This window comes from Sitophilus oryzae, unplaced genomic scaffold (genome assembly GCF_002938485.1).
Source record: "Sitophilus oryzae breed Bouriz unplaced genomic scaffold, Soryzae_2.0 scaffold_1441_pilon_pilon, whole genome shotgun sequence".
In the NCBI taxonomy this organism is placed as follows: Eukaryota; Metazoa; Arthropoda; class Insecta; order Coleoptera; family Curculionidae; genus Sitophilus; species Sitophilus oryzae.
Window position 1 is genome coordinate 1679450 of NW_022146106.1, and position 26058 is coordinate 1705507.

The 26058-nt window shown below is 33.6% G+C and overlaps 2 protein-coding genes across 2 annotated transcripts in view; both read left to right on the forward strand.

The window, feature by feature from the left end:
• Positions 1-26058, forward strand: part of LOC115876994 (ecdysone receptor-like) — a 924397-nt gene that overhangs the window by 32118 nt on the left and 866221 nt on the right. The window lies entirely within an intron of this gene.
• LOC115876993 lies at positions 22604-23338 on the forward strand. Its single transcript, XM_030893048.1, has one exon. It carries the CDS (start codon positions 22604-22606, stop codon positions 23336-23338), a length of 735 nt encoding a protein of 244 aa, XP_030748908.1.

A 26058-nucleotide genomic window follows, 5' to 3' on the forward strand; every position in this document is an offset into this window, starting at 1 on the left:
AATAAAGGTGAGTTTTATAAGAGAAGTATATGACTAAAACGTAAGGTTTTTGATATATTTAACATTTTCTAGAAATAAAGAACAATTTTTAAATTACAATAAAAGCTATCTAAATTGGAATTTACCCGGTATAGCCTAATATGTAGTTAAACTAACTAGTCTACTTTAAATCAAATTAAAACTTGATCCAAAAAGTTATACAGGGTGAGAAAAATTAATATTGAACATTGGTCACCTTTAAAAGCATGTTACTCTCTTATTTTAAATGGAACACCTAGTATATTTTTCCGGTATTCAATCATTTACTGACGCAAAATCATAAAAATTAAAATATCTGGGAAAATCTTTGTCTGAGGGGTAGGCAACCTTAATAATACTTTGAAGATATATAAATTCCCCATTGAATACCGGAAAAATATACTAGGTGTTCCATTTAAAATAAAGGAATAACTTGCTTTTAAAAGTACTAATGTTCCATATTAATTTTGTCTCACCCTGTATAACTTTTCGGGTTCAATTTCAATTTGGTTTAACATACAATGGTTACTGTAATTAAATATCAGGCTATACAAGGTCAACTAAAATTTAGGTAGCTGTTATCGAACTTTAAAATTTACTCATTATTTTCACAAAATGTGAAATATGTCAAAATCCTTAGATTTTAGGTATATGCTTCTTTAATAAAACTCACTTTTATTTTTTTCCTAGAATCCGAAAATCAATTAATATATAGGGTGTTCCATTAGAAAAAACACAACTTTGATGTGTAACTTTTTTTGGGGACACCCTGTATAATTCTATATATTTTTATAAAATGCTTTCAGTTAACCTACATATGCTGCCAAAATTTGATTTCGATATAAACTACCGTTCTCCTTGGAGCTTCCGCGGCGTATGAGAGGCGCCACGCTGTAAATTACTAGTTTTTGCTAAATTCATTTCATGACTTTTTACGTAAAAGAATATCTCTTGGTAAAAATCGGTACTAGCAACCGTTCTTAAGATATTTAGAATGGAAATAGTCAATACATGTCATTATTGACGAAAAATAAACGCGTTGAGTAGATACCTAGTTATTTCACTGAAATAATAAATTTGGGATTTTTTTTTTAAATTAATCATAAATTTTTCTGCAAAAAATGATGATAAAACAGTTTCTGTTGAACCTTTGGCACAAAAACATTTCAAATTTATGATGTCAGTCTAATAACTATTTAGTCAACATATGTTCAACAACATGTTACAACATATGTATTGATAATTTCGATTCGAAATATCTCGTAGCTATTTTTACCAAGAGATCTTGTTCACGTAAAAAATGTTGTAAATGTATATTTTTTTACGCAGTAGTTTGGTGGCGCCCTCTACAACTAGGAGTCATATTGACACCAAAATCAAATTTCTCATGTCAAAAAACTTCCAGACACCAATTTTCATCCAAATATTGACGTTACTTCAGAAATTATTTGGTAAAAATCGAAATAAAAATTAAATTTCTACACCCTGCATCTCCGGAACTAAGCATTTTAGGACCAAAATATAATACCAACTTTTTTATTTATTTTTATCTGCAGTTGGTTGAAAACTTGGATCAATCAGCAGAAATAAAAGCTCGAATAGAAATAGCCAGAGCATCCTTTCTAAAACTGAAAAAATATCTCTGCAGTGGAGACATCAACTTAAAGCTTAGATTAAGAATGCTAAGGGGTTACATATTTGCAACTCTACTCTATGGTTCAGAGGCTTGGACACTTAAAAAGCCGAAATGGAGAAGCTTGAGGCATTCGAAAGATGGTGTTATCGGCGTATTCAAAAAGGAAATACCACTCCTGCAACTCCCAGTGGACGATATGCCAAGAACGTACAACTTTGACAAACATGTCAATGTAGTATTGAGCAATAAGAAGGATTGGAAGAGCGAAACGCTTGCCCAGCAGTTAAAAGACCATACCATAACTTGGTATACTGATGCTTCCAAAACCAATACGGGAACAGGGATCGGAGTGTTTGGGCCGAGAGCTAATTACTCCGAACCAATGGGCACTTACCCTAGTATCCTACAGGCAGATATCCACGCTATCGAGAGATGCGTACAACTTATCTTAGGTTAAAGTTAAGTTAGGTTAAAGTTAGTTAAAGGCGATCAACTCAGTATCAATCAATTCGAAATTGGTCAAAGAATGCATAGAGAAGCTGAATAAATTAGGCAAAGAAAACAAAGTCCTCCTACACTGGGTGCCTGCTCACCAAAGGATAGAAGGCAATGAAAAAGCAAACAATCTAGCTAGGAAAGGAGCGAACACTCCACTAACTGGACCAGAACCGTTCTGCTTTCTAAGTGGTAACCAACTCAAGGCGGAACTCAAGAACTTGGAAGATTCCATCCGCAACCTGGAATGGAAATCTTGCAATGGTCTAAGACACTCGAAGAAGTTTCTGAGGGCTTATGATCAAGAAAAATCACAGATCTTTCTGAGTAAGAACAATCTTCGGATTGTCACGGGGTTTTTAACAGGACACTGTCTCCTCAATGGACACCTCAGTAGATTGAAACTAAGAAGAAACGGCGAATGCAGATTCTGTGGGAAAGATGGGGAAACACCAGTACACCTCATCACTGAGTGCGCCGAGACGACAACCATTCGTGCCATGAATTTTGGTACGATATTGGAGATGGAGAACTACCCTCTATAAAACCGTCCCAGATACTGGCTTTTGTTAAAGCCCTGGGACTGTATGATGAGTTATGATTCAAGAAAGAGGGACACAATGGATCTGTAAGGTCGAAGTGATTAACCCCCCTCCCACTCATTCTAAATTCTAAAAAAAATTCTAAGTTATCGGCGTATGCTGAGGATTGCATGGACTGACAAGGTTACAAATGTAGAATTGCGACGCAGAATTCAGGACGAAGAGGTGATTAACACCCTTAGAAAGAAAAAAGTTGAGTACTTTGGACACATAATGAGAGGACCTAAATATGTCCTGCTGCAGAACACAATAGAAGGAAAGATAAAGGGCAGAAGGAGCCAAGGAAGAAGAAGAACATCATGGCTCAAGAATTTGAGAGAATGATTTGGAATGACTTCAAACTAGTTATTCAGAGCAGCCGTTAACAAAGTTAGAATTGCCATGATGATTTCCAACCTCCATTAGGAGATGGAACCCGAAGAAGAACAAGCAGAATATGTTGCCGAAGTTTCCGGAATACAGTTCGGACCACCCTGTATAAGGCCGCGCTGGACGTGCATTTTTGTATAGCGAACTGTGACAAATTGGTGAAGGATTTTTAAATAGTTAATTATGTGTTGTAATCGGTATAAATTGTGTCTATATAGGGCCTGTTCCCAGAAGAATCCCTGATTAGTCAGCGCGTTTCTTATTGGTTGAAATGTGTAGAAACCAGACTAACAATCAGGTTTCTATGCATTTTAACCAATGAGAAACGTGCTGACTAGTCAGTGATTCCTTCTGCGAACAGACCTATAGTAAGAAAATAAGTTCGTAAAGTATTTTATCGTGAGTTTAAATTAGTGGATCCACGGAATCCGTAACAGTATATATAAATGTTGAAGGGGGAAATAAAAATGCCATGAATTCTTCTATACATCGATACAAAACATTGTGACTAAATAAATTAAAAATTATACAATAAACTCGTGATTTATTAACTTTATGTTTCTGTCTCGTCCAACAGCACATAAACGTTTCTAATAAATAATAGTACCGCACCTACGCCACGACTTCCAATCGTCATAAAACTCTAACCTCCCCATCGCACTAAATACTTTATAGAAGATGGTACTGCGAAATGGCCAATGGCCGTACAAGGTACGCGCTGCATTCAAATCGATCGGCGGAATAAATTTGCTTAGTATTCATTGAAGTACTTAAGAAGAGAGAAAACCATCAGACTAGCTTCGGCATTAAACGGGCAGAAGAAGCAACCGTCTTCGGTAGTACGGTTAATCGAGTGTGAGCGATAGATGTAAGGAATGTTTGTTGGGTTGGAATTTATTAAACTAAAAGTACTTTTATTTGGTTACCCAAGTAAAAAAAATTCCGACTTCCGACTAGTTTTGACTACGCGCAACGTTGAAATTTGTAATTTTCTCTGCCGTATGCATACCCAAACCTCAAATTACGTACCCAAAACGTCGCTACGACGTTGCACTTAAACAGCTGTATATTTTGACCCTTAACAACGTTGGTAAACGTTGCAGGGCACAACGTTGTTAGTTGTCATTACGTACTTTAAATTAACGTTGTGCAACGTACTTTTAAATTACGAATGTAAGTACATGCTAACTACAACGTAATACAACGTTTCATTAAACGACCCAAAGCAACTTCAATATTATAACCAATTACTACGTTGGATTACGGCGACGAGCGCGACGATATCGATTTTTGCTGTGGAAGCGGAACTATCTACACCTAACCTCAAAAAATTCTGTACTGTACTGTCACAGAGCAATTGGTTAGGTATTTTTTCTGTGGTACTGTGTAAAGCGAAGAGAAAATATATAGGAAAAAAGTATATAATCTCGCAATCATGTATCGAAGGAACGTCCACTTCAATTTTGAAAAGTAATAGTGCTACTAGTGGTGGCTTATCATCAATGGATACTATAGAAATAAATAACAGTACACGAAGCCCATACAACAGAGGAATCCTATGAGAATAATGATCCTCCAGAAGAGCAGTCAACTGAAATTCATCCTGACGTCCTTTTCGTTAGTCAGTGGGGTGTACAAAATAATATATCCCATTCAACTGTAAACCATCTTTTAAAAGGATTATCATGTTGTGGTATAAAAGGGCTGCCGGTTGATGCACGTGGAGTAGTAAGATCAACAATACTTCCTGTACGGCTTTTTTGACAATAAATAAATAGAAATATTGATTTAATGTCAGCGATCTTATGAAGTATGTGATCACCATTATCAAGTATGTGATCACCACCACCAAAGGATGGCCCAGCTTTCTTCTTCATTTTATTTTTCCTATGTAAAAAAGAGCACTGTAAGAAGAAATTTTCTTCTTTACCTCCTAGATGTCGGTAGGGTTCAGAGTCAGAGGTCCTATTTCGTCAAAGCAGGTGTCAATTTTTGAACCAAAGGTTGACATAGGTGACCTAAAGGTCGGTTACCGCACCTTATGTACTATATTGGTATTTTAAAGGTTGCCTTAGGCAACTTCGCCATTTTAATACGATTTATCTATTCGTGCGTTGTGGAAGAATCGAATAAAATATTAGAAACCACAAAATACTGCGAATTTCGTTAAAAAAAACTCTATCTGTTAGAGTTGTAAGCTAATTTTTCTGATAGATTTCGTATATTTGTCTCAAACTTTTAAGTTAGGTTAACCAAGTAAACTATAATTTTAAAATTAAAACTAGGAAATAAAAAGGTGTTTTACCATATTTCGAAGTATCATGTTCACTTTTAACAGTAAACTAATCTTCGTTGATGAATTTCGATTGCCGACATCTCAACACTTTGCAGATTTGTCGAAGTTATATTCACCTAGTTATTTTTTAATGGAGCATAATATATTCCATTTCTAATTCATACATCATTCATTTTCGTTTCCCCATGGTTGAATATAGTAATATTTGACGACGAATATTTTTAACTCTAACCTCCAAATATCGCGAATCGGCATGAAAAGCAACTTTTAGCACACGACGTACTACGTCGCCTCAAACAACGTCGCCAACGTTGGCGACGTTGTAGCGACCCTAAAAACATCCACCATTTTGATGCTAATATGGGTCGCTTAGACGTCGCTTCGACGTTGTCCAGCAACGTTGGGTTGCTCCTGGCGACGTTGTGATTACGTTGAACAACGTAATTTTGCTACTTGGGTGGGTATATAATAGTACTTACTCTTTATTTATTATACTGTGGATTATACAGGAATTATTAATAATAATTATTTATTCTTTACTTTTAATGAGAGATTTTATTCCAGAGAAAGACGCTGAAGCATATTTGCATAACTTTGTATCAAAACAAACTTGAAAGTGTATACGTTGGCATCAAATCGTGAAATTCGTCAGTCCCTGAAATGACTAGTCAATTCATGTATTGTCGGTAATTGTTCAATTGGTACATAGTTTGACTGTTACTTAATAAATTATAACATGCAGTTACTAGGTATAAGTACTACCAAAAACGTTTAAACTCTATACAGTATGTCCTCGGATCGTCTCCCTTTACAAGAGAAAATATTGCCCAAACAGGCATTCTTTATAAAAAATTTCCTTGTTTATATATGGTTAATCTCGTTTAACTTTCCCAAATTTCCTTGGCGTTTTAGAGAAAAATAAAAAATACAGGCCCATCGAAAACGTTCCGCACGGCAAAACGGCCAGGGTATTTTTTTTTTCAAAAAATCCAAAAACGCGTGAATTTTTTTTGTGAGGGGGACAACTTTTGCCCCAAAAATGATTGCAAAATCTTCAACCCTCTAAGCGGGGGTGTCATCCCCCAATTTTTTTCAAATGGGAAGGGGGGTCAAGTGACGCTGCAATAAAAAGAGCTTTCTATTCTCTATATTTCCCCGCCTCGTTTTTGAAAATCGGTCGAGTCATTGAGAAAATATGAAAGATTGAAATTTGAAAAGTTTATTTAAACATTTATCAGAGTAAATGATAAGGATAAATTCCTTCGACAAATTTGAGGTTTTTTCTTATTATTTCTAGGTGTTTACGTATTTTTCATTTGCCACAAGGTTGTGATCAGGTGCGGTAGTTGTTAGATAGCTGTTCTGTGACTTGTGCGTTGAAGTTCTTCTCAATATCGTTAAACTGACCTACAATAGAATTTCCAAAAATACCAGCCCACACGTTCAATTTCTGAGAGTTTTGTGTGTGCACCTCGTGAAAAACCCTGGGATTGTCCTCAGCCCAGTACCGACAGTTGTGCAGATTAATTACACCATTCAAAAAGAAAGTACACTCATCCTAAAAACACACATTAAATAGGATATTATCATTTGCCAATCGTTCACTCATAGTTTCACAAAATTGCCAGCGACGATCAAAATCGTCTTCGTTGAGTTCTTGTACCAACTGAATTTCGTACGGGTGGAACTTGTGTTTTTTTCAATTCATGTACTGTCGGTAATTGTTCAATTGGTACATAGTTTAACTGTTACTTAATAAATTATAACATGCAGTTACTAGGTATAAGTACTACCAAACACGTTTAAACTCTATACAGTATGTCCTCGGATCGTCTCCCTTTACAAGGGAAAATATTGCCCAAAAAGGCATTCTTTATAAAAAATTTCCTTGTTTATATATGGTTAATCACGTTTAACTTTCCCAAATTTCCTTGGCGTTTTAGAGAAAAATAAAAAATACAGGCCCATCGAAAACGTTCCGCAAGGCATAACGGCCAGGGTATTTTTTTTTCAAAAAATCCAAAAACGCGTGAATTTTTTTTGTGAGGGGGACAACTTTTGCCCCAAAAATGATTGCAAAATCTTCAACCCTCTAAGCGGGGGTGTCATCCCCCAATTTTCTTCAAATTGGAAGGGGGGTCAAGTGACGCTGCAATAAAAAGAGCTTTCTATTCTCTATATTTCCCCGCCTCGTTTTTGAAAATCGGTCGAGTCATTGAGAAAATATGAAAGATTGAAATTTGAAAAGTTTATTTAAACATTTATCAGAGTAAATGATAAGGATAAATTCCTTCGACAAATTTGAGGTTTTTTCTTATTATTTCTAGGTGTTTACGTATTTTTTCATTTGCCACAAGGTTGTGATCAGGTGCGGTAGTTGTTAGATAGCTGTTCTGTGACTTGTGCGTTGAAGTTCTTCTCAATATCGTTAAACTGACCTACAATAGAATTTCCAAAAATACCAGCCCACACGTTCAATTTCTGAGAGTTTTGTGTGTGCACCTCGTGAAAAACCCTGGGGTTGTCCTCAGTCCAGTACCGACAATTGTGCCGATTACTTACACCATTCAAAAAGAGTCCACTCATCCTAAAAACACACATTAAATAGGATATTATCATTGGCCAATCGTTCACTCATAGTTTCACAAAATTGCCAGCGACGATCAAAATCGTCTTCGTTGAGTTCTTGTACCAACTGAATTTCGTACGGGTGGAACTTGTGTTTTTTTAATATTCTTTGGACACTTGTACGATTCACGCCGGTCGGTGTCGTTGGCTAATTTTCTTGTACTCAGCGTACTATCCATGGCAACTTGACCCAATACGAATACCTCCATAGTTTCATTCACTACAGGGCTGGTAGATTTCGATAAAAGAAACATATTTTCTCTTTACCGTTTTTTAAATAAATCCAAAATAACCGAGTTATTTAACTTTTTTTCTTGTAAATTTAATGTCTAGCTATGTTGGCATATTATCAAGAAATTATGTTTTTAACTAAAAACTAAAAAAAATCCAAAAAATTCCAATTTTTCCAAATAAAAATTATAATAGTGTTTCTCGTGTCAAAATATACTACCACTAATAATATTTGCACTTACTTAAGACTCACCCTGTATAAATAAAAATAAACTATTGTAGAATTCAAATGATACACATCTATCACTGTTAAGGATTTTGTCGTTATGGACAGACTACATTGTATAACCTTTAATGTATGTGTAATAAATGGCAAATAAAAAAAATAAATATATGCGAAGTTTGATAAATTCAAACACTGTACAAATTCCTCGAATGTCTCAATTTCCCATAGACGAATAATAGTACCACCTGTCACTTGCCATCTGGACAAATGTAATTCTCAGCTCAACATGTACGGTCCTACAAATAAATTTAACGGAAGGCGAGAGGCAAGAACCGTGTGTCCAGGTGGGAAAAAGGAAAAATACATAAATGAATAAGTACCGCCGGTGTGTGTACCTGTTCTGTACCGAGCTAAGACGGTCGTACCATACATAAAAGGCATTGAACGATCGATTATAAATTTATTGTAATAACTCTATAATTTACTAGTAATGATACCTACACGGACAACAATGAGCTCCATTATCGAGGTACTAAAATTGTTTCTGTTTCGCTTTAGGGCAAGTGAAAAAAAAACGGAAAATTTATATCTTTATCTTCTGGTTTACGATTCATGCAGTGGCGTGGGAGTTATAACCAGTAGCGACTGGAGTTTTTGAAATTCAAATTAGTATATTGGAAGCAGCAGATCAGAGGAGTTATAATTGGTCTATCAATTATGGAATTCTCTCCAAAAAATCCTATATGGGTATTTCGCCACCGCAAGAAAATCTATAAAATAAAATAGTTGTTTTTTTGTAAACACTTCTGCGTAAATCCCAAACGGCTGCATAAATGCCTAACTACTTGTCAGAAGTTAGGTTTACAGATATAGAAATTTGCCTAACGAACAAAAAAATACTTAACGTTTCGGAAAATTTATCTCTTTCCGTCGTCGGAAGCAAAAAAAATGCAAAGAATAAAGAAAACCAAAAAACTATTTAAAATATTTAAATTTAACTATTTGACAACACTTTAGTTTTTTAAAACAGATATATATGTTCCCGTCATCCCTTCGTGGGACATAGGGCTTCTAAGAAATGTTTCCATCTGATCCTATTCTGAGCTTGAGTTTTTTGAGTTTGATCTCTCCCCATGTTTTCCCAACCTCTTGGGCTTCAGAGGTTACTGTTCTTCTCCAGGTATTCCTTGGTCTTCCCCTGGCACGGCTTCCCTGTGGATTCCATTCAAGTGCCTGTCTAGCGATATCTCTGTGGGGTCTGCGCAAAATGTGCCCAATCCAGCCCCACTTTCTTTTCTTAATTTCGATATCTATTCGATTTTGTCATGTTCTCTCCACAGTTCTTCGTTGTTAATTTGATTGGGCCAGAAAATTCTCAATATTCTTCGAAGGCACTTGTTAACAAACACCTGTAGGCGATCTATGAGACCACGCGTAACCTTCCATGTTTCGCATCTATAAAGCAAAACAGATTTGACATTGCTATTGAAGAGCTGGACTTTTTGCTATATATAGATGAGTTCCACATATGTGTAAGCATGCCAAAAGCTCTTTGTGCCTTCAAAATCCTTTCCTCTATATCTTTCTCTGTGCCCCCATCGCTGTAAACCATACTTCCCAGGTACTGAAATTCATCAACTCTTTCGATGGCTCGGTTGGAGAGGTATAGATCTTGGTTGTTGGGAGTATTTGACCTCATTTCTTTGGTTTTCGCCACGTTGATTTGAAGACCGACATTATTAGCTTTTTTAGCGTTTTAAAACAGATACGTCTACAAAAACCGTTGACGTTCTGTTAAAATGGCATTATATCAAGTTAGACTACGAAATTAACAATTACTACCTGATAACAATTACTTAATAAGGTAAAACCAAAAAGCCCCAAACTTTCTGTATGATTATTTTTTATTTTTGTGTAGGTATGTTATGTTTATTTATGTTATGTTCTTTAAAATGAAAGAAGCGATTGCCATACCCAAAAATTAAAAATAATCATACAGAAAGTTTGGGGCTTTTGTTTTACCTTATTAAGTAATTGTTATCAGGTAGTAATTGTTAATTCTGAAGTTTATCTTGATATAATGTCATTTTAACAGAATATCAACGCTTTTTGTAGACGTATCTGTTTTAAAATACTAAAGTGTTCTCGAATAGTTGAATTTGAATATTTTAAATAGTTTTTTTCTTTATTCTTTGTATTTTTTTTGCTTCCGACGACGGAAAGAGATAAACTTTCCGAAACGTTAAACATTTTTTTATTCGTTAGGCAAATTTGTATATCTGTAAACCTAACTTCTGACAAGTAGTTTCCGTTTGGGATTTACGCAGAAGTGTTACGAACGAAAAATAACTATTTTATTTTGTAGATTTTCTTGATGTGGTGAAATACCCATATAGGATTTTTTGGAGAGATAAATCCGCCACATAGGTATATACATTTTTTATAATTATATGAGGCTTCAAGATAGTCGATCTTGGTCACAATTTAAAATTCAGACTACATAAATTCAATACCAATTAAAATTTTAGTTACGTAATCCAAGGCGCGATTTTTAAATTTATTAGGGAAATATCATCGATCGTCATTTTCCAGCCAATTGAGCGCAGTTTTTTTTCGATCTCATACTGTATATCGCAAACCAAACCAAACAACATTATAGTAAATAATAAAAGAACATATTTAAATTTTAATTTAATAACTGCTAATATACATTATAGGAACTTCAAAAGAACTTCACAATTAAGAACAGTAAGATATATAGCATCATTATTTATTTATGAGAGTTTTAATTTCGACCACTATAAAGTATCAATGGACTCTCGCACATAACAAAAAAATGATTTTTTAATTATTGGTACCTAGCAAAATAAAACACTAAATTACCACAAGACACCGAAACACTTTTATTTTTTACACTGAACACGCGTTTCGCTAACCATATTAGTATCATCAGCAGATGATTAAAACTGAGTTAATATTTATCTTCTAATTTGCCCAATATTAACTAGATTTAAAGAATGTATAGCTCAGATAAGATATGCTGGACCGGATATATCTTGCGTTGCTGAACATATTGTTGATAAAGAACATTGTATAGATATTAATAATTTAAAATGAGTTAAACAAGTCTCAAATTACAGGAAATTAAATGCATATCAGAGCGTCAAAATGAATAAATGTAAAGATAGTATGAACAGAAACAATGGCCCAATTCCTTCCATTTTTCTGTTCCTACTAGTTAGTTTCGGAAATTAGTTGTCACGGTCTGTTGGTTTTGAGTCACTCGGAGCCAACTTAGCGAGTATATAAACGCTCAATTTGTAGATATTAGTTTAGTTTTAATCATCTGCTGACGATACTTATATGGTTAGCGAAACGCGCGTCCACTGTAAAAGTAAAAATGTTTTGGTGTGTTGTGGTGATTTAGTGCTTTATTTTGATGTTGTAACACCAAAGGTTCTAATCCCCGACTGTAATAATATTGGTACCTACTCCCGAAAAGAACTGGATTAATAATTTCGAATCCGGGTTCTTTGATGTCTCAGAAAAATCGGGAATTTCCGGTACTTCCGAGACCGTGATTTCCCCGTTCTGAACCTTAATGTTAATGTGGGAAAGAAACTAAGTTCAGAAATTGATGCATGTTCGTTTAAGTTTAAGATTTTGTATTGAAAATTCTCTACTTATTTTATAAAACGTCATGCAATTTTGATTTTGAGGGCAATGGGATAAACAGGTCGCGATATTTATAGAATGCGTTCGATAGTTTGTTGACGAGGAGAATCGTGGACCCCGTTTGACCTCAGCAAGTCGTTGGCACAGTTTTTCCGTAACGAAAAAGTCAAATTGTTCTATTTTTGGGCAATGGGTTAAGGCACGAGTATTACATGAATCACGCAACGAATAATAAATGTGTTCATTAAATAACAAAATTTTATTAACCAGATGTAAATGTTAGAGTGTTATAATGTGTGGAACTTTTGTCCTACGTCCCGTTTTGAACTTTTCTTTATTTTAAATTCTGGTCTAAGCAAAATAAGCAGATGATTAAAATTAAATTCATATACAAAATTGATCTTATTAGGAATTCGATTGGTACTGTAGTACTAAGTTTTGTCTGGGACTTAAATCTTAACCGACTAAAAATCGATTCTTCCGTCAACTAGACTGGATCAACAAAGGATTAAACATAGATCGACAATATCTCAACCATCTAAGATTCGCTGATGCTCTAAACCGATTTGGGAATACTGCATCTCCATGTCGTACTTCTTTGCCAGTTGAAAACTCTGGGGTTGTTTTATATAACGAAGAATGTATTATACAGGGTTGTTCACCACATACGACACGGAGTATTGTAGCTAAACGATGAGATTTTTACAAATTGTAAGTTTTGGGTTCGTTGAAGGACTATTAGAGGTACAATTTAAAAATAATTTTACAAGATACAGAGTGTTCCAAATAAATAAAAAATATCAAAGTTGTCTTTTTTTAAATGGAACACCCTGTATATTATTACATTTTTAGTTACTACGATTAAAATAAAGGTAAATTTGATTAAGATTTATCACACTTAAATTTTACCGTTTTCGAAATATTTTCAATTTTGTGAAATTGCAGTAAAATTTTTATTTTCTTCATTTGCTTCATTTCTCGAAGGGTATCAAAGTTTTTAATACTAAATATTTACTGAAGTTTATTTATTGATCAGTTATTGTGCTGCAATAATAAAAATAATACTACCTCATACAGAGTGTCTAAAAATTTATTTTAAATAATTTCTAATTTTAAACGGCAATAACTTGTTTAATTTAAATGGAACCCCCTGTATATTTTAGGAGAATTAGATGCACAATTTAATTGTCTATCAAATTGTATTATACCATTTTTATCTATCTCTTCAAGTTTTCGTAAAAAAATGCATTTTCTTATAATTTAGACCTCATTTATCAATATAAAGCCTTGAAATTTTTACTGCAATTTCACAAAATTGAAAATATTTCAAAAACGGTAAGGTTTAAGTGTGACAAACCTTTATCAAATTTACCTTTATATTAATCGTAGAAACTAAAAATGTAATAATATACTGGGTGTTCCATTTAAAAAATACAACTTTGATATTTTTTATTTATTTGGGACACTCTGTATCATGTAAAAATATTTTTAAATTGTACCTCTAATAGTCCTTCAACGAACCCAAAACTTACAATTTGCAAAAATCTAATCGTTTAGCTACAATACTCCGTGTCGCATGTGGCGAACAACCCTGTATACGTAGAATATATTCTCCAGATTGAATATACTCTGTTTTATTTCTCAGGTAAGATTTCGACAGACGATGACAGAAGAAAAGCAGATGACGTCCCATACCAATCTATTTATTTTACAAAAAAAAGTTTCTAATAATTTTTAAGTTAACTATGGATGGGTTTAAATATAAATTCGTCATGCGTCGTCACTTGTTGTTTTTAACCAGTTTTATTGGTTTATTTCAAAAATGACAGATCGTATTTCAATTTTATTGGTTTGACGGAACGATGAACGACAAACGGACGCCGATGCGTATGAACTCGACTTTAGATTTTTGACGTTTGTCAAAGTCTTGCCAAATTATAGGTTATAATTTTGTAACGACTTTTGTCAAATACCCTGCGTTTTGGAAGATGATGCATTTTGATTCGTGTTATTATGTGTGTTTTGTGTCTTTTAGTCAAGTGGAGGAAAAATCGAGTGAAAATTAACTATAGAACCCAGAGCACAGTTTATGGTTAATACTCGTTGCCCAGGCAGAAAGTCTTATACAGATACACCAATAAAGTTACTATCAATAAAGTTCGTATACCATCTCGTCGTAGATAAGTACATCTCGAATATGGTAGAAGGACCATACTAAACACATACTAAAAACTGGAGTAGCTGTAAAATATCGACATCACACGATAGGTAAATAATGGATTTTAGTACTGCAGAAAAATAATGTCAAAAGGTGCTGGTTAAGATTAAAGTTAATTAATCAACCTGTGAGGTATAAAATTTGGTAAGTGTTATTATAAATAAAATAGTTTGTTTTATTTATGTTGTTTTATTTATTCCTGCGGAATATTACAAATTTGTATTTGTACATAAGTTATATTGATAAATATAATCATAAATGCGGGAAGTTTCATAAAGCTTGAAAGTAAGAAATAGTTCTTTTTTATATTTTTTGGTATGTGGTGTCTTGTTTTTGTTTGTTTTGTATTAACACATACCGTTTTTTTATTAAATAAAATAACTCGATTACATTTTTTCATTTTTATGCAGTTTTTTTCACAATATTTAGAAGTTACTTGTCAGTCAAATTTTAAATACATATATTAATTTCCTGCTATGCGTTCCAGTTGTACCAACTTATTTCTTTGTAAAATAAAATAAGCTACTTTGAAATTAAAATGACAGACACATCTATCACTGTCAAGGATTTTCTCGTTTGACAGACTATATTCAGCTTTGTAATAATTTCAATCACAAATTCACCCTCTTTTTTATTGTTCTGAACTACTGCCCTGGTATACTTAACAACGTATCTCTTTTGACAAGATATATGGATTTGATATATATATAATTTAGCGGAAGTGCATACCTTGAATTATATCTGAGGATCAATAAAACTTTGGAATTTACTAGTTGAAATTGTGCGCGTTCTGAAATAGTGGCCCCATACATATTTGAAACTCCAAATATAGACGGTTAACGTGGAAACCCTTTTAAATTTATAACCTTTAGATAGCAGGAGTCCCAACTCCGAAATTTGCCGTAACTCATTTTCCAGTTGGGAAATTCACTCTGGAATCGTTAGAAATTAAGTAATTTAAATCCAATTTAACTTTAATCATGTTAGATATTTTATGGGGGTCTGACAGTAAGCGTAAATGAATGCCATTCTCTGTTTTAGTTAGAAAAATCTCTGGATTAGGATTTGATTTTTATCTAGAAGTATTTGGTGAGATGAGTTTAAAACTATAGTGTAATTAATGGTCGGTTCATCCTCGGTGGAAGTAAGTAATGCATAGCTATAGACTAGTTAAGAAAGTTAGAGTTAAATAAATCCCCAAAATTATTATCGATCGTTATTGCCCAGCCGTCTTTGAAGCCGTTTTTTTTTATCATACAGTATAATATATCGAAGTAGCATTTTTAGAGACAATATCGAAACAAAATATCTGCTGAGAAACATTGCGAAACAATGATGGTGTTTGTGTCAAGACACAAAAGTTCTGAAATTAAAATTCGACACATTTTTGATACATATGTTTCGTAACATAAATCGCTTTGTGTTTCGAAACATTTTATCAAATACTAGCGTGTACCGGCGACTTCGTTCGCGTCGAATTAATCATTTGTAATGGCGATGATAAAGCAAAGCAAGAATTTCGATTAACATACAAACTGGATAAATGCAAATTTTCTCACATTTATGTCAGCATGAGAAAAAACAATATGGCGATATTATTATATAACTTGGTAATATTTGAGGGGTAGTTTTATCTCCTTGGAATTTGACTTTCGAAAAATCCGTTTGCCAAAAATAGGCTTTTTACGTCAAGCAGTTTAAGCAGAATCGTGGTTAAGAAATTACCCAACTTTTTGGAACACCCTGTATGATTTTTTAAAAAATTTCAAAATATGTAAAAAAACCAAATAAATTATGCTTGTTCAAGCGTTTTCGCGAAAGTCTAACCGTTTTTTAAATAACAAATATTGTAATATTTGAGGGGCGTTTTCACCCTGTTGGAATTTGAGATTCGAGAAACCCCTCCTTATTGAACTTATACCCCACAGTCAATCCGTTTACCAAAAATCAGCTTTAAACTTCAAGCAGTTTAAGCAGAATCTTGATTACTCAATGGTCATATTTTATGAAACACCCTGTATAAATTTATAAAAAATCTTAAAATATGTAAAACAACAAAATAAAATATACGTGTTTAAGAGTTTTTCCGAAAAACTTACCGATTATGAAATAAAAAATATTTTAATATTTGAAGGCTAATTTCACCCCCTTAGAATTCGAGTTTCGAAAAATCCCTTCCTATCGAACCTCTACACCCTAAAGTCAATCTGTTTTCCAAAAATCAGCTTTTTACGTCAAGCGCTTTAAGCAGGATCGTGATTAATCAATGACCAGATTTTTCGAAACACCCTGTATACATTTTTAAAATATCTTAAAATATGTAAAGAAACAAAATAAAATATACGTGTTTAAGCGTTTTTTTCGGAAATTTAACCGTTTTTTAAATAACAAATATTGTAATATTTGAGGGGTGGTTTCACCCTCTTGGAACTGGAATTTCGAAAAATCCCTTCTTATCGAACCTCTACACCCTAGAATCAAACAGTATGCCAAAATTGAGCTTCTTACGTTGAGTAGTTTGAGCAGGATCGTGATTAATCAGTATGTCAGTCACTTAAAGATTTTATATATTAGTATAGATGGTTTCGTTACATAAGCTACTAAGATTTTTATTGTTATAATTTTAGTGTCACAAATTTTTGAATGAAACTTTTAAGAAACAGATGTAGCTCACATTTACAAAGATTTCGTACCCGTTTTGTGCCTGAAAAGTGAAAAGTTCTTAAAAAGCCTGAAAACTTACAAACCTAGCTCTACCCGTACCCAACAGGAGGCCGAAGAAAAATGTTAGGTACCAGCAAACGTTTCTTTCTTTTTCCCCCAATGGAATACATGTTTTTATGTTTTAATTGTGTTATACTAAGTAGAGTGTTTAGGAGGGGTTTTAATAAGTAAATAAAAATGTTTTAATTATTTTGACCAGAAGTTTTGATTGGCGTTGTTGACAGGTGACTAGTTCGAAATTTCTACACAGATAGCGCTCTTTGCTTTCGCTGCGTTCAGCAAAGTTCGGAAACAAAATCGAAACATTTTGGAAACATATTTAAGGTTTCCATTTATTGTCGATTCATTAACTCTCTTTTTAAACACAAATATGATATAATGCGGATGATTTGTGTTCGCCTCCATGTCAATTTTATAAAATAATGAACTAAAATTCCGCCATGTTGGCTAGTGATGATGTTTTTATCGGTTGTTGGGCTTTTAAACTCACAAGAACGCGTTCTACTTACATTAATTTATATATTTTTATTTTTAGAATCATGATATCGAAATAAAAATAAAAATCTATATTTCAAACAATAATATTTTGTAGCAACAAATAATGGTATAATAATAATAATTAAACGATGAATTTGCCTTTGCCAGACATTTTTTTGTGTGAGAAAACCTAAAAACAAAGATAAAAAAATTACGGCGAAGGTCGAAATTGTTGGTCGTTGTTTTCATTTTGAAATTCACACACAGACATGACTATTTTAGTTTGATATTTTGTTCCTTTATATTTAGAAACAGTGGCTGCTGAAAACGGAAACATCTTGGACACAAATTGTAGAAAACGTTTCGAAACGTTTCCTCTAAAAGTTCTGATTCAGCATCGAAACATTTCAGGAAACGGCTAGTGCCACCACATGTAATAAAGCCATTTAAAATATATAGGTTTCGAAAATGTTTCCCATTTGTACCTGTGTACCGTACCGTTTCCATTTTGTGTCAAGAAACAGACACGACTATTAGAAACATTACCTAAAATGTGTCCAAAAATGCTACTTGGGTAGGTAATATACAAAGTGACGAAAATAATTCACTTGTGTATTGTTTAAAATGTATAAAGCATGAATAACCAGACAACATAATCTAAAACAGGCTTGTGTTAAATGTCAAAATAAACAGCGGGTATATATATACGCCTATCGATTTTTGCTAAAAGTTATTTCTTCAAAGTGCCATATTTCTCTACGCTCTAAATACGTTTTGTTTTAGATTTGAGCAACTGTTTAACAGTAGGAAACATGTGTTTGTTTTAAAATTAGTATAAGTAACATCACCGGCTAAAATTATATGTTACTGCATTAAAAAGTGTCGAGGAAAAGTAATAATAGACGTTGTTCTTTTTATAATAAAACGTGTTTGTGAACTTAAATCTTTATTTACCTTAATGATTTTATAGCTAAAATCATTAAGGTAAATAATTATTTAAGTCTCTAATGACTCTTGATACAATAAAAATTAATATCTGGCATTTTTGTTAAAATATGCTGGTTATAACTTTTAAAGAATATAAGAGAAAATAAATCGTTATGTTAAGTCTTTGTATCTATATTGCTTTGATTCTAACTGGTCGGTTATAAATATTCAATAAGATAAGGAATTATTCAACGTAAAATAATTAACTACAACAAACATACTATGCGTTATAAAATATAAATTAATCCATCTTACTTCTTTAATTAACGAGTCATTCCAAAAAGGAGTTTTTCCAAACTGCCTTAAGGCAGCAATAATTATTATTCCTCTGCATAAAGGAGGAGATAAAGATGAAGCTTCGAACTATCGCCCAATTGCACTCCTGCCCACATTATCTAAGATCATTGAAAGATTTGTTAAAAAAAGGTTTCTATCTTTTCTCCTTAAATATAAAATACTTACTACCCCTCAATTTGGATTTCTAAGTAACAGTTGCACAAATGATGCTATGTTCGACCTTTTTAATAATGTATACTCTAGCCTGAATAACCATCACTCTACAGCTACAATTTTCTGTGATTTCTCTAAGGATTTCGACTGTGCAAATCATAATATCTTAATTAACAAATTGCAATACTATGGTTTCAGGGGAGTGCCGCTCGAATGGCTTAAGTCATATCTTGGCAACAGAAGGCAGCTTGTGAGGATTGATACGTCTATGTCTTCTTGTAAGCCTATAGAATGTGGTGTCCCTCAGGGTTCAGTACTTGGCCCTATTTTGTTTCTGGTGTTTATCAGCGACATTGCAAATCTAGACATTAGCGGTAAAATCTGTCTCTTTGCGGACGATACTAGTTTCACTTGGATCGGCCCCGATGTTACGGCACTAGGTATATAATACCAATCCAGTGACTTACGCACCATTAAATCTTGGTGCGATTTTAATCTCCTATGTCTCAACCTATCAAAAACTAAAGTTTTGTCATATAAAAGTACTATACAACCTTTTGTATTTAATAACACCACTATTGACGTCGTGGACTCTGTGAAATTCTTAGGACTTGTAGACAACTCGCTAAAATGGGACTTTCACATCGAAGCTCTATCAAAGAAACTAAGCGCTGCTTGTTTTGCGCTTAGATCAGTTTCTAAGGAACTTAACTTATCAACCTCTAGAATAGCCTATTATGCCCTTTTTGAGTCACATCTTCGTTATGCCCTTCCATTCTGGGGTACTTGCTGCGCAACAAAATTTCTTCTTCAATAAAAATCTTATTTTCAAACTTCAAAAGAGAGCAGTTTGATAGTTATTGGGACTGAACAGTAGAACACACTGCCAGAATTTCTTTAAATATTTCAAAATACTGACTCTTCCTTCTTTATTCATTTTTGAATCCGTTTGCTTAATCCGCAAGCACATATTTGTTATTCCCGAAAGGCCATCTCATAACTATCCACTTAGGAATGCGGAGCACGATCTCTATCTGCCAACCCCGAGCTCAAAACTAGTTAAAGGTTCAATACTGTACAATGCCAAAAAATATACAATCATCTGCCTTTGAATATCAAGCCGCTTTCATTCTTTCCCGCATTTTGCAAAGTTCTGAAATCATACTTACTGGAGAGAGCTCTATATGCGGTAAACGACTTTTTTGTTGATGTTTAATCATGAACAATTTTGAATTTTAAAATTTTGATCATCTCACACACTGGTCAATGGTCAAGTATTTAATATTTTATAAATCTTAAAATTATATCTATTTACAATCTTCCTATTGTAAAATTTTATTGATACGCCTTTTTTTGTGTTCTGCAATTGTCCATGTATGTTCTATTTGTAATTTTAATGACTTAAATTTTTTGGAATTGCATGTTTTCTATTGTATATTTTTTGTGCTTTTGTTTGTTTTGTAAATGCTTTGTCGATGAAGCTATTTTGGCTTTTTTTACAATAAAGCGGTATTTGTTATTTGTTGAAACCAACTTGAACCACGTGTACTTCTACACATTACTTAGTTTAAGATTTCATTCAAGTACACTTGTACCTTGTCAATCGGGCTTTTACAGAGTTTTCAAAAAACTACTAAGAATCTGTAATACATTTAAAGGAATGTCCTGGACTCTATTTGCTAGTAATGACGAATCCGCTTAATTATATTGCTAGTGGCAGACGGCACGTTTATTTTCGTTTGAACCCACGCAAAAGCAAATCGTTGCGTAATTACCAAACGATCGAATGTCAGACTGTCCGAGATTTAACGAGAAAAAAGGGAACAGGTATATTAACATTGTTCATAAAGTTTATGAAATGTCTTAAATAACAAAAGGCGTAAATTTAAACAGGGAAAAAACTGCATCGAATAGTGGCAGCTGGGCGTAAAATCTGGGTCATGCCGTTTTATCGTTTCATTATTTGGCTTAACATTTATTGCAGTAATAAATTGGACTGTTAATTGAACACTGAAAATAGTTTCAACAGGTTTAATGTTTTCTGCATCGGAAATATGTTGATCTTGAATCTCGATACTCTCATTTCTACACGGCCATCAACCCTTTTTAATTACATTATTTCTATAAATATATGCTTCATCTGTTTGGTTTGATAGTTATAGTAATTTAGTTGATGTTATATAATGCTATTAATGTAACAAGTTGCGAAATCAATGTGTTTTAAGCACGGGACGCAAAATTGGATAATACGTCGAGTGCTTAAAACACTCTTTTCGCAATGAATTTCATACAAGATTTTTTGTGAAAGCGGATAATTTGAGATTTTCATGCTATTATTATTATTTATTTTGAAATATTTTTTAAAATGTTCTGGTAATCGGTTTCTAAGGCATTGTTTATGCATTGTTTTTTGCTTTTGTATACAAAGTTCTGTCAGGTTCAAACGTCGCCGTATTTCCTACAAAGTTTTGTGAAAAAACGAGTGATCAAGAAGTCGAAAAACTTATACGAGACCACTTACAACAACTTTGAAACCTGGGTCAAAGAAAAACATGTTGAGAATTTCACAGAAAAGGTATTGCTAGTCTATTTCCTGAAGTTATCCACTGCTCTAAAGCCGTCAACTCTGTGGAGTAAATATTTGATGCTCCGCACCATGATTTACCTGAACAGAAACGTAGATATTAGCAAATTGACAAACCTTATTGCATTTTAACAAGAAAAACTTCCGGATATCAGGCAAATAAATCAAAAGTATTTACAAAACTGGAAATAGAACGCTTTATGAAAGAAGCCGATGACAAAGAATTCCTGTTAGCTAAAGTTGTTTTAATCGTTGGAGTATTTGGAGCATGTAGAAGGGAAGAAATCACGTTTTTGACCGTAGATGCCAGTGATTATTAGTGTGAAGATTCCGAATAGAAAAACTCATTTTCCAAGAGTATTTACGATTACTGAAATTACAAAAAAAAAAAAATATTAAAAAATTACTTAAAAAAAAGGAGATACCACTAACTGTGACAACTGGAGAGGTATTGTTTTGTTAAACACCATTCACAAGATAATATCCTCTATAGTTCATTTAAGGTTAAACTCCTATATAGAGCCTACTCTGAGAGAGAACCAAGCTGGTTTCCGACCGAACCACTCGTGCATTGACCATATTAACACATTGCGCATTATCATAGAGCAGTCAATAGAATTTAGGTCACCTTTATTCTTATTATTCATAGATTTCGTCAAAGCTTTAGACAGTATCCCCCATGCGATGGTATGGAAAACTCTAAAAGAAAAAGGTGTTCCGGAAAAACTAATTAATATAATCAAGGAACTCTACAGAAACACAGAATGCAATGTGCTGTACAACGGTAGAACCAGCGACAGTTTTAACTTAGGGACAGGAGTAAAGCAGGGTTGCACATTATCGCCGCTTCTATTTAATATCGTGCTCGACAGCGTTTTGACTAAAGCCACAGCAAACATTAGGGGAGTACAATGGACTCTGACATAGCATCTGACGGATCTTGATTATGCTGATGATATCTGTCTCACAACGCAATCCTTCAAAAACATGGAAGTGATGCTCAGACGTCTAAAAACAGAAGCAGACAAAGTAGGATTAAGCATAAACATCGACAAAACAAAGTCAATGCGCATTAACACAAACAACAACACTCCATTCAATGTAGGAATCAAACATGTCGAGAATGTAACAGAGTTTACTTACCTGGGAAGTATTCTAACAGCAAACGGTGGCGCAGACGCGGATATTGTCAGCAGGATCAGGAAGGCGCAGCGAGCCTTTGGCCAACTAAAATCAGTTTGGACCTCCCGTCAACTCTCCATACAAACAAAATTAAGAATATTCAATTCCAACGTCATACCAGTTTTATTATATGGCTGCGAGACATGGAGAGTGACAAAAATATCCATCAACCGTCCACAGGTGTTTATCAATCGCTGCTTGCGGAAAATACTTAAAATCTTTTGGCCAGACACCATACGTAACACCGACCTGCTTCATCTTACAAACCAACAAGAAGTAGGCATTGAAATCCTCAAAAGAAAATGGGGTTGGATAGGTCACACTTTGCGGAAACCTGATAGTAATATAGCGAGATCAGCGTTGGAGTGGAATCCCCAAGGAAAAAGAAAGCAAGGACGACCTGCTCAAACATGGAGACGTTCCATACTGGATGAGCTTCAACAAGTAGGGTCAACATGGAAGGAAGCAAAAACAACTGCCAAAAACAGAACCCGATGGAGAGCTTTCACTGAAGCCCTTTGCTCCGTGCAGGAGATATAGGATCCTATATATATATTTACGATTACTGAGGGACCAATAGATGTATCAATTTCTTACATGTATTTCGTAAGTACGCAAAACTTCGACCACTCAATGTGACACATCAGCGAATTTGTTTGACGTGTCGAAAAAATCAATGCTGTACCCTGCCAGTTTGGAATCAATACAATTGGAGGTTTGCCATAGCGGAATTTCTTGGACTCTCCAACGCCATTGAATACACTGGTCATTGTTTCCGGCGCAGCTCTGCAACAATGCTGGCAGATTCAGGAGCAGCAGTTTTGGAGCATAACAGTTTTAAAGGGACATGGAGGTTAGCAATCAAGCTCTGTTACTGAAGGTTACATTGAAAATTCAATTGAACAGAAAACTGAAATAGCAAAAAGAATCATGGGACAGAGAGATACGCCAAATAACAAATTAAAAGCAGTTCACCGAGAAGCAGAAGCTACCGCCATTGCCAGTACAAGAAATTTACTTATTCCAACTCCTACAACTTGCATTTCTTTTAGAGATGAAAAGTTGGATGTCTCTTGTATTCACTTTAATAATTGAAATAATTGTACCTTTAAGATTTATAATAAATATTTTCATTGTTTTTAACGTTCCATTTTTTACTTTTAGGCACTAGTGTCTAAATAAGTGTCACTTTTAGATACTAGTGCCTAAAAGATTAGATACTGGTGCCTAAATATCAAAAACTGTCAATTCCGAAACGTTTTTACAAAACATTATTATCACTACTGTTGTTTAAAAGAAAAAATTCTTATATGATACGTTTCACAAGTTCACAAGTATTTTTGTTAATAGTTTTATCATCGTCATCATCATTTTCAGCTAATTCAAACCAATTCCAGTTATGGTGTAGTCTCCCTTACATATTTAGACAATCTTTTCCAAGTTAACTCTGCTAATTTCATAATATCAGTGTCCCATCTTAGGTTTTGTCTTTGTTCTGTCTTCTAGGTCTCTTATTACCAAGCTGTAATGTTGTGGTACCAAGCTGTAATTTTTGTGGTCCATCTTTTGTCAGTCCTTCTTGCTTGCTAGGTGTTCTGCCTATTACTACTTGTGGGATTTGACTCTGCGGATGACCTGATCTATTACCTGAGTTTTTTAGGGTCTCTCTTTGTTATTTCCAGCATATTTCGTTCCATTGAGCGTTGTGCGATCTACAGTTTCCATTAAGAATGTTATTCTTCTTATTTAGCCTTTCATAGCGTTTGACCAAACCAAACCCAGGGCCTTAGAGCATTTTTAGGTACCTATTTCACTCTTAAACATATGTAATAATGTGCAATTATAAATTACAGCAACTAGTAGGTAATCCTAAAGATAAAACAAATCCACTTGGGTATTTAAAGTTTCATTGATGGATTGTACTCAAAAATATGTTGGACAAACTAGAGTGTCAATAATAACTATGGTAAAGCCAAGTAGAGTAGATAAATCTTGTATTTCTCAACATATATTGAGGTATAGCATTATTAAATATCTAATGTTTGTATCAAAATTGAATAAGACTTACCTTCGATGTAGTAATAAGTAATGCTTTTTTCAATTTAAAAATTACTTTGCGCTGCTTAAATTTTGGCGAAAAATATGCAATTTCAGACATGGCTATGCTTCTTTAAGCATTTCAATACAACCTTTAATTTGGTTGTCAAATAATCATCAAAAAACTTAAACAATAATTTTAGTAGTTTTATTTTGTGGTATGTTGTCATTTAATTTGTAATTGATATAAAATTAGATGTGTAATTCTATATTAAAGCTAATATAGGGAATGACTAATAAAATATAAAAAAAATAATAAAAAATTCTTTTTGTTTCAGAATAAAATAATTTCCATGTAAATTTAGGATTTTTTTGTTATAGAATTACCAGTGTTTGATATTATTTTCATTTGTGTCATTAGAAGATTAAACGATCTTTTATAAATATTAATGGTTGTGTTATTGTTAAGGTTAAACATATTTTCAATATAAAGATGGATGTGTTATTTAAGTTGATAAAATAATATATTGCCACAAAACTTAAAATGTTGTGTCTTTAAAAAATATTGTCTTTATTTTGTGTGTTAAAAATGATTAGAATCCTCACTGTCTCCTCAGTGTCCATTAATTTCGCGGTCTCCTTGCTTAATCAGAAGTCTGGTTAAGGTGGTCATATTATTTTTATACCGGGTGTTAGGTACCAAAATTGTCAAAATTATTTTTCACGTAAGCATACAAATACAATTAGATCGATAAAAAACGGCGTCAGCGATGGCTATGAAATGAAGATTGCTGTCATTTTATATGTAAAATTATATGGGGAATGTCATTGATCGTCATTTCTAAGCCAACTGGACGCCGTTTTTTTTTCAATGATACGGTATTATTTGTATAACAATATATCAGGCAAAGGCTCTTAATTGAATATTTAATATGTCTATTCCTTATTAAAATATTTTTTGTTTTAATTTTCGAAAAAAAGATGACAGAGTTAAAAAGCATTCATTGCTTCGTCTGACATTTCCACATTGGTTTACATTAAAAACTAGCATGTACCCGCGACTTCGTTCGCGTCGAATTAATCATTTGTAATGGTGATGATAAAGCAAAGCAAGGATTTCCATTAACATACACACTGGATAAAATTTTCTCACATTTATGTCAGCATGAGAAAAAACAATATGGCGATATTATTATATAACTATGTAATATTTGAGGGGTAGT

What these genes read in the sequence shown, in the direction of transcription:
- LOC115876993 (XM_030893048.1), top strand. Translation starts at nt 22,604, where the DNA reads ATGGAAGTGATGCTCAGACGTCTAAAAACAGAAGCAGACAAAGTAGGA.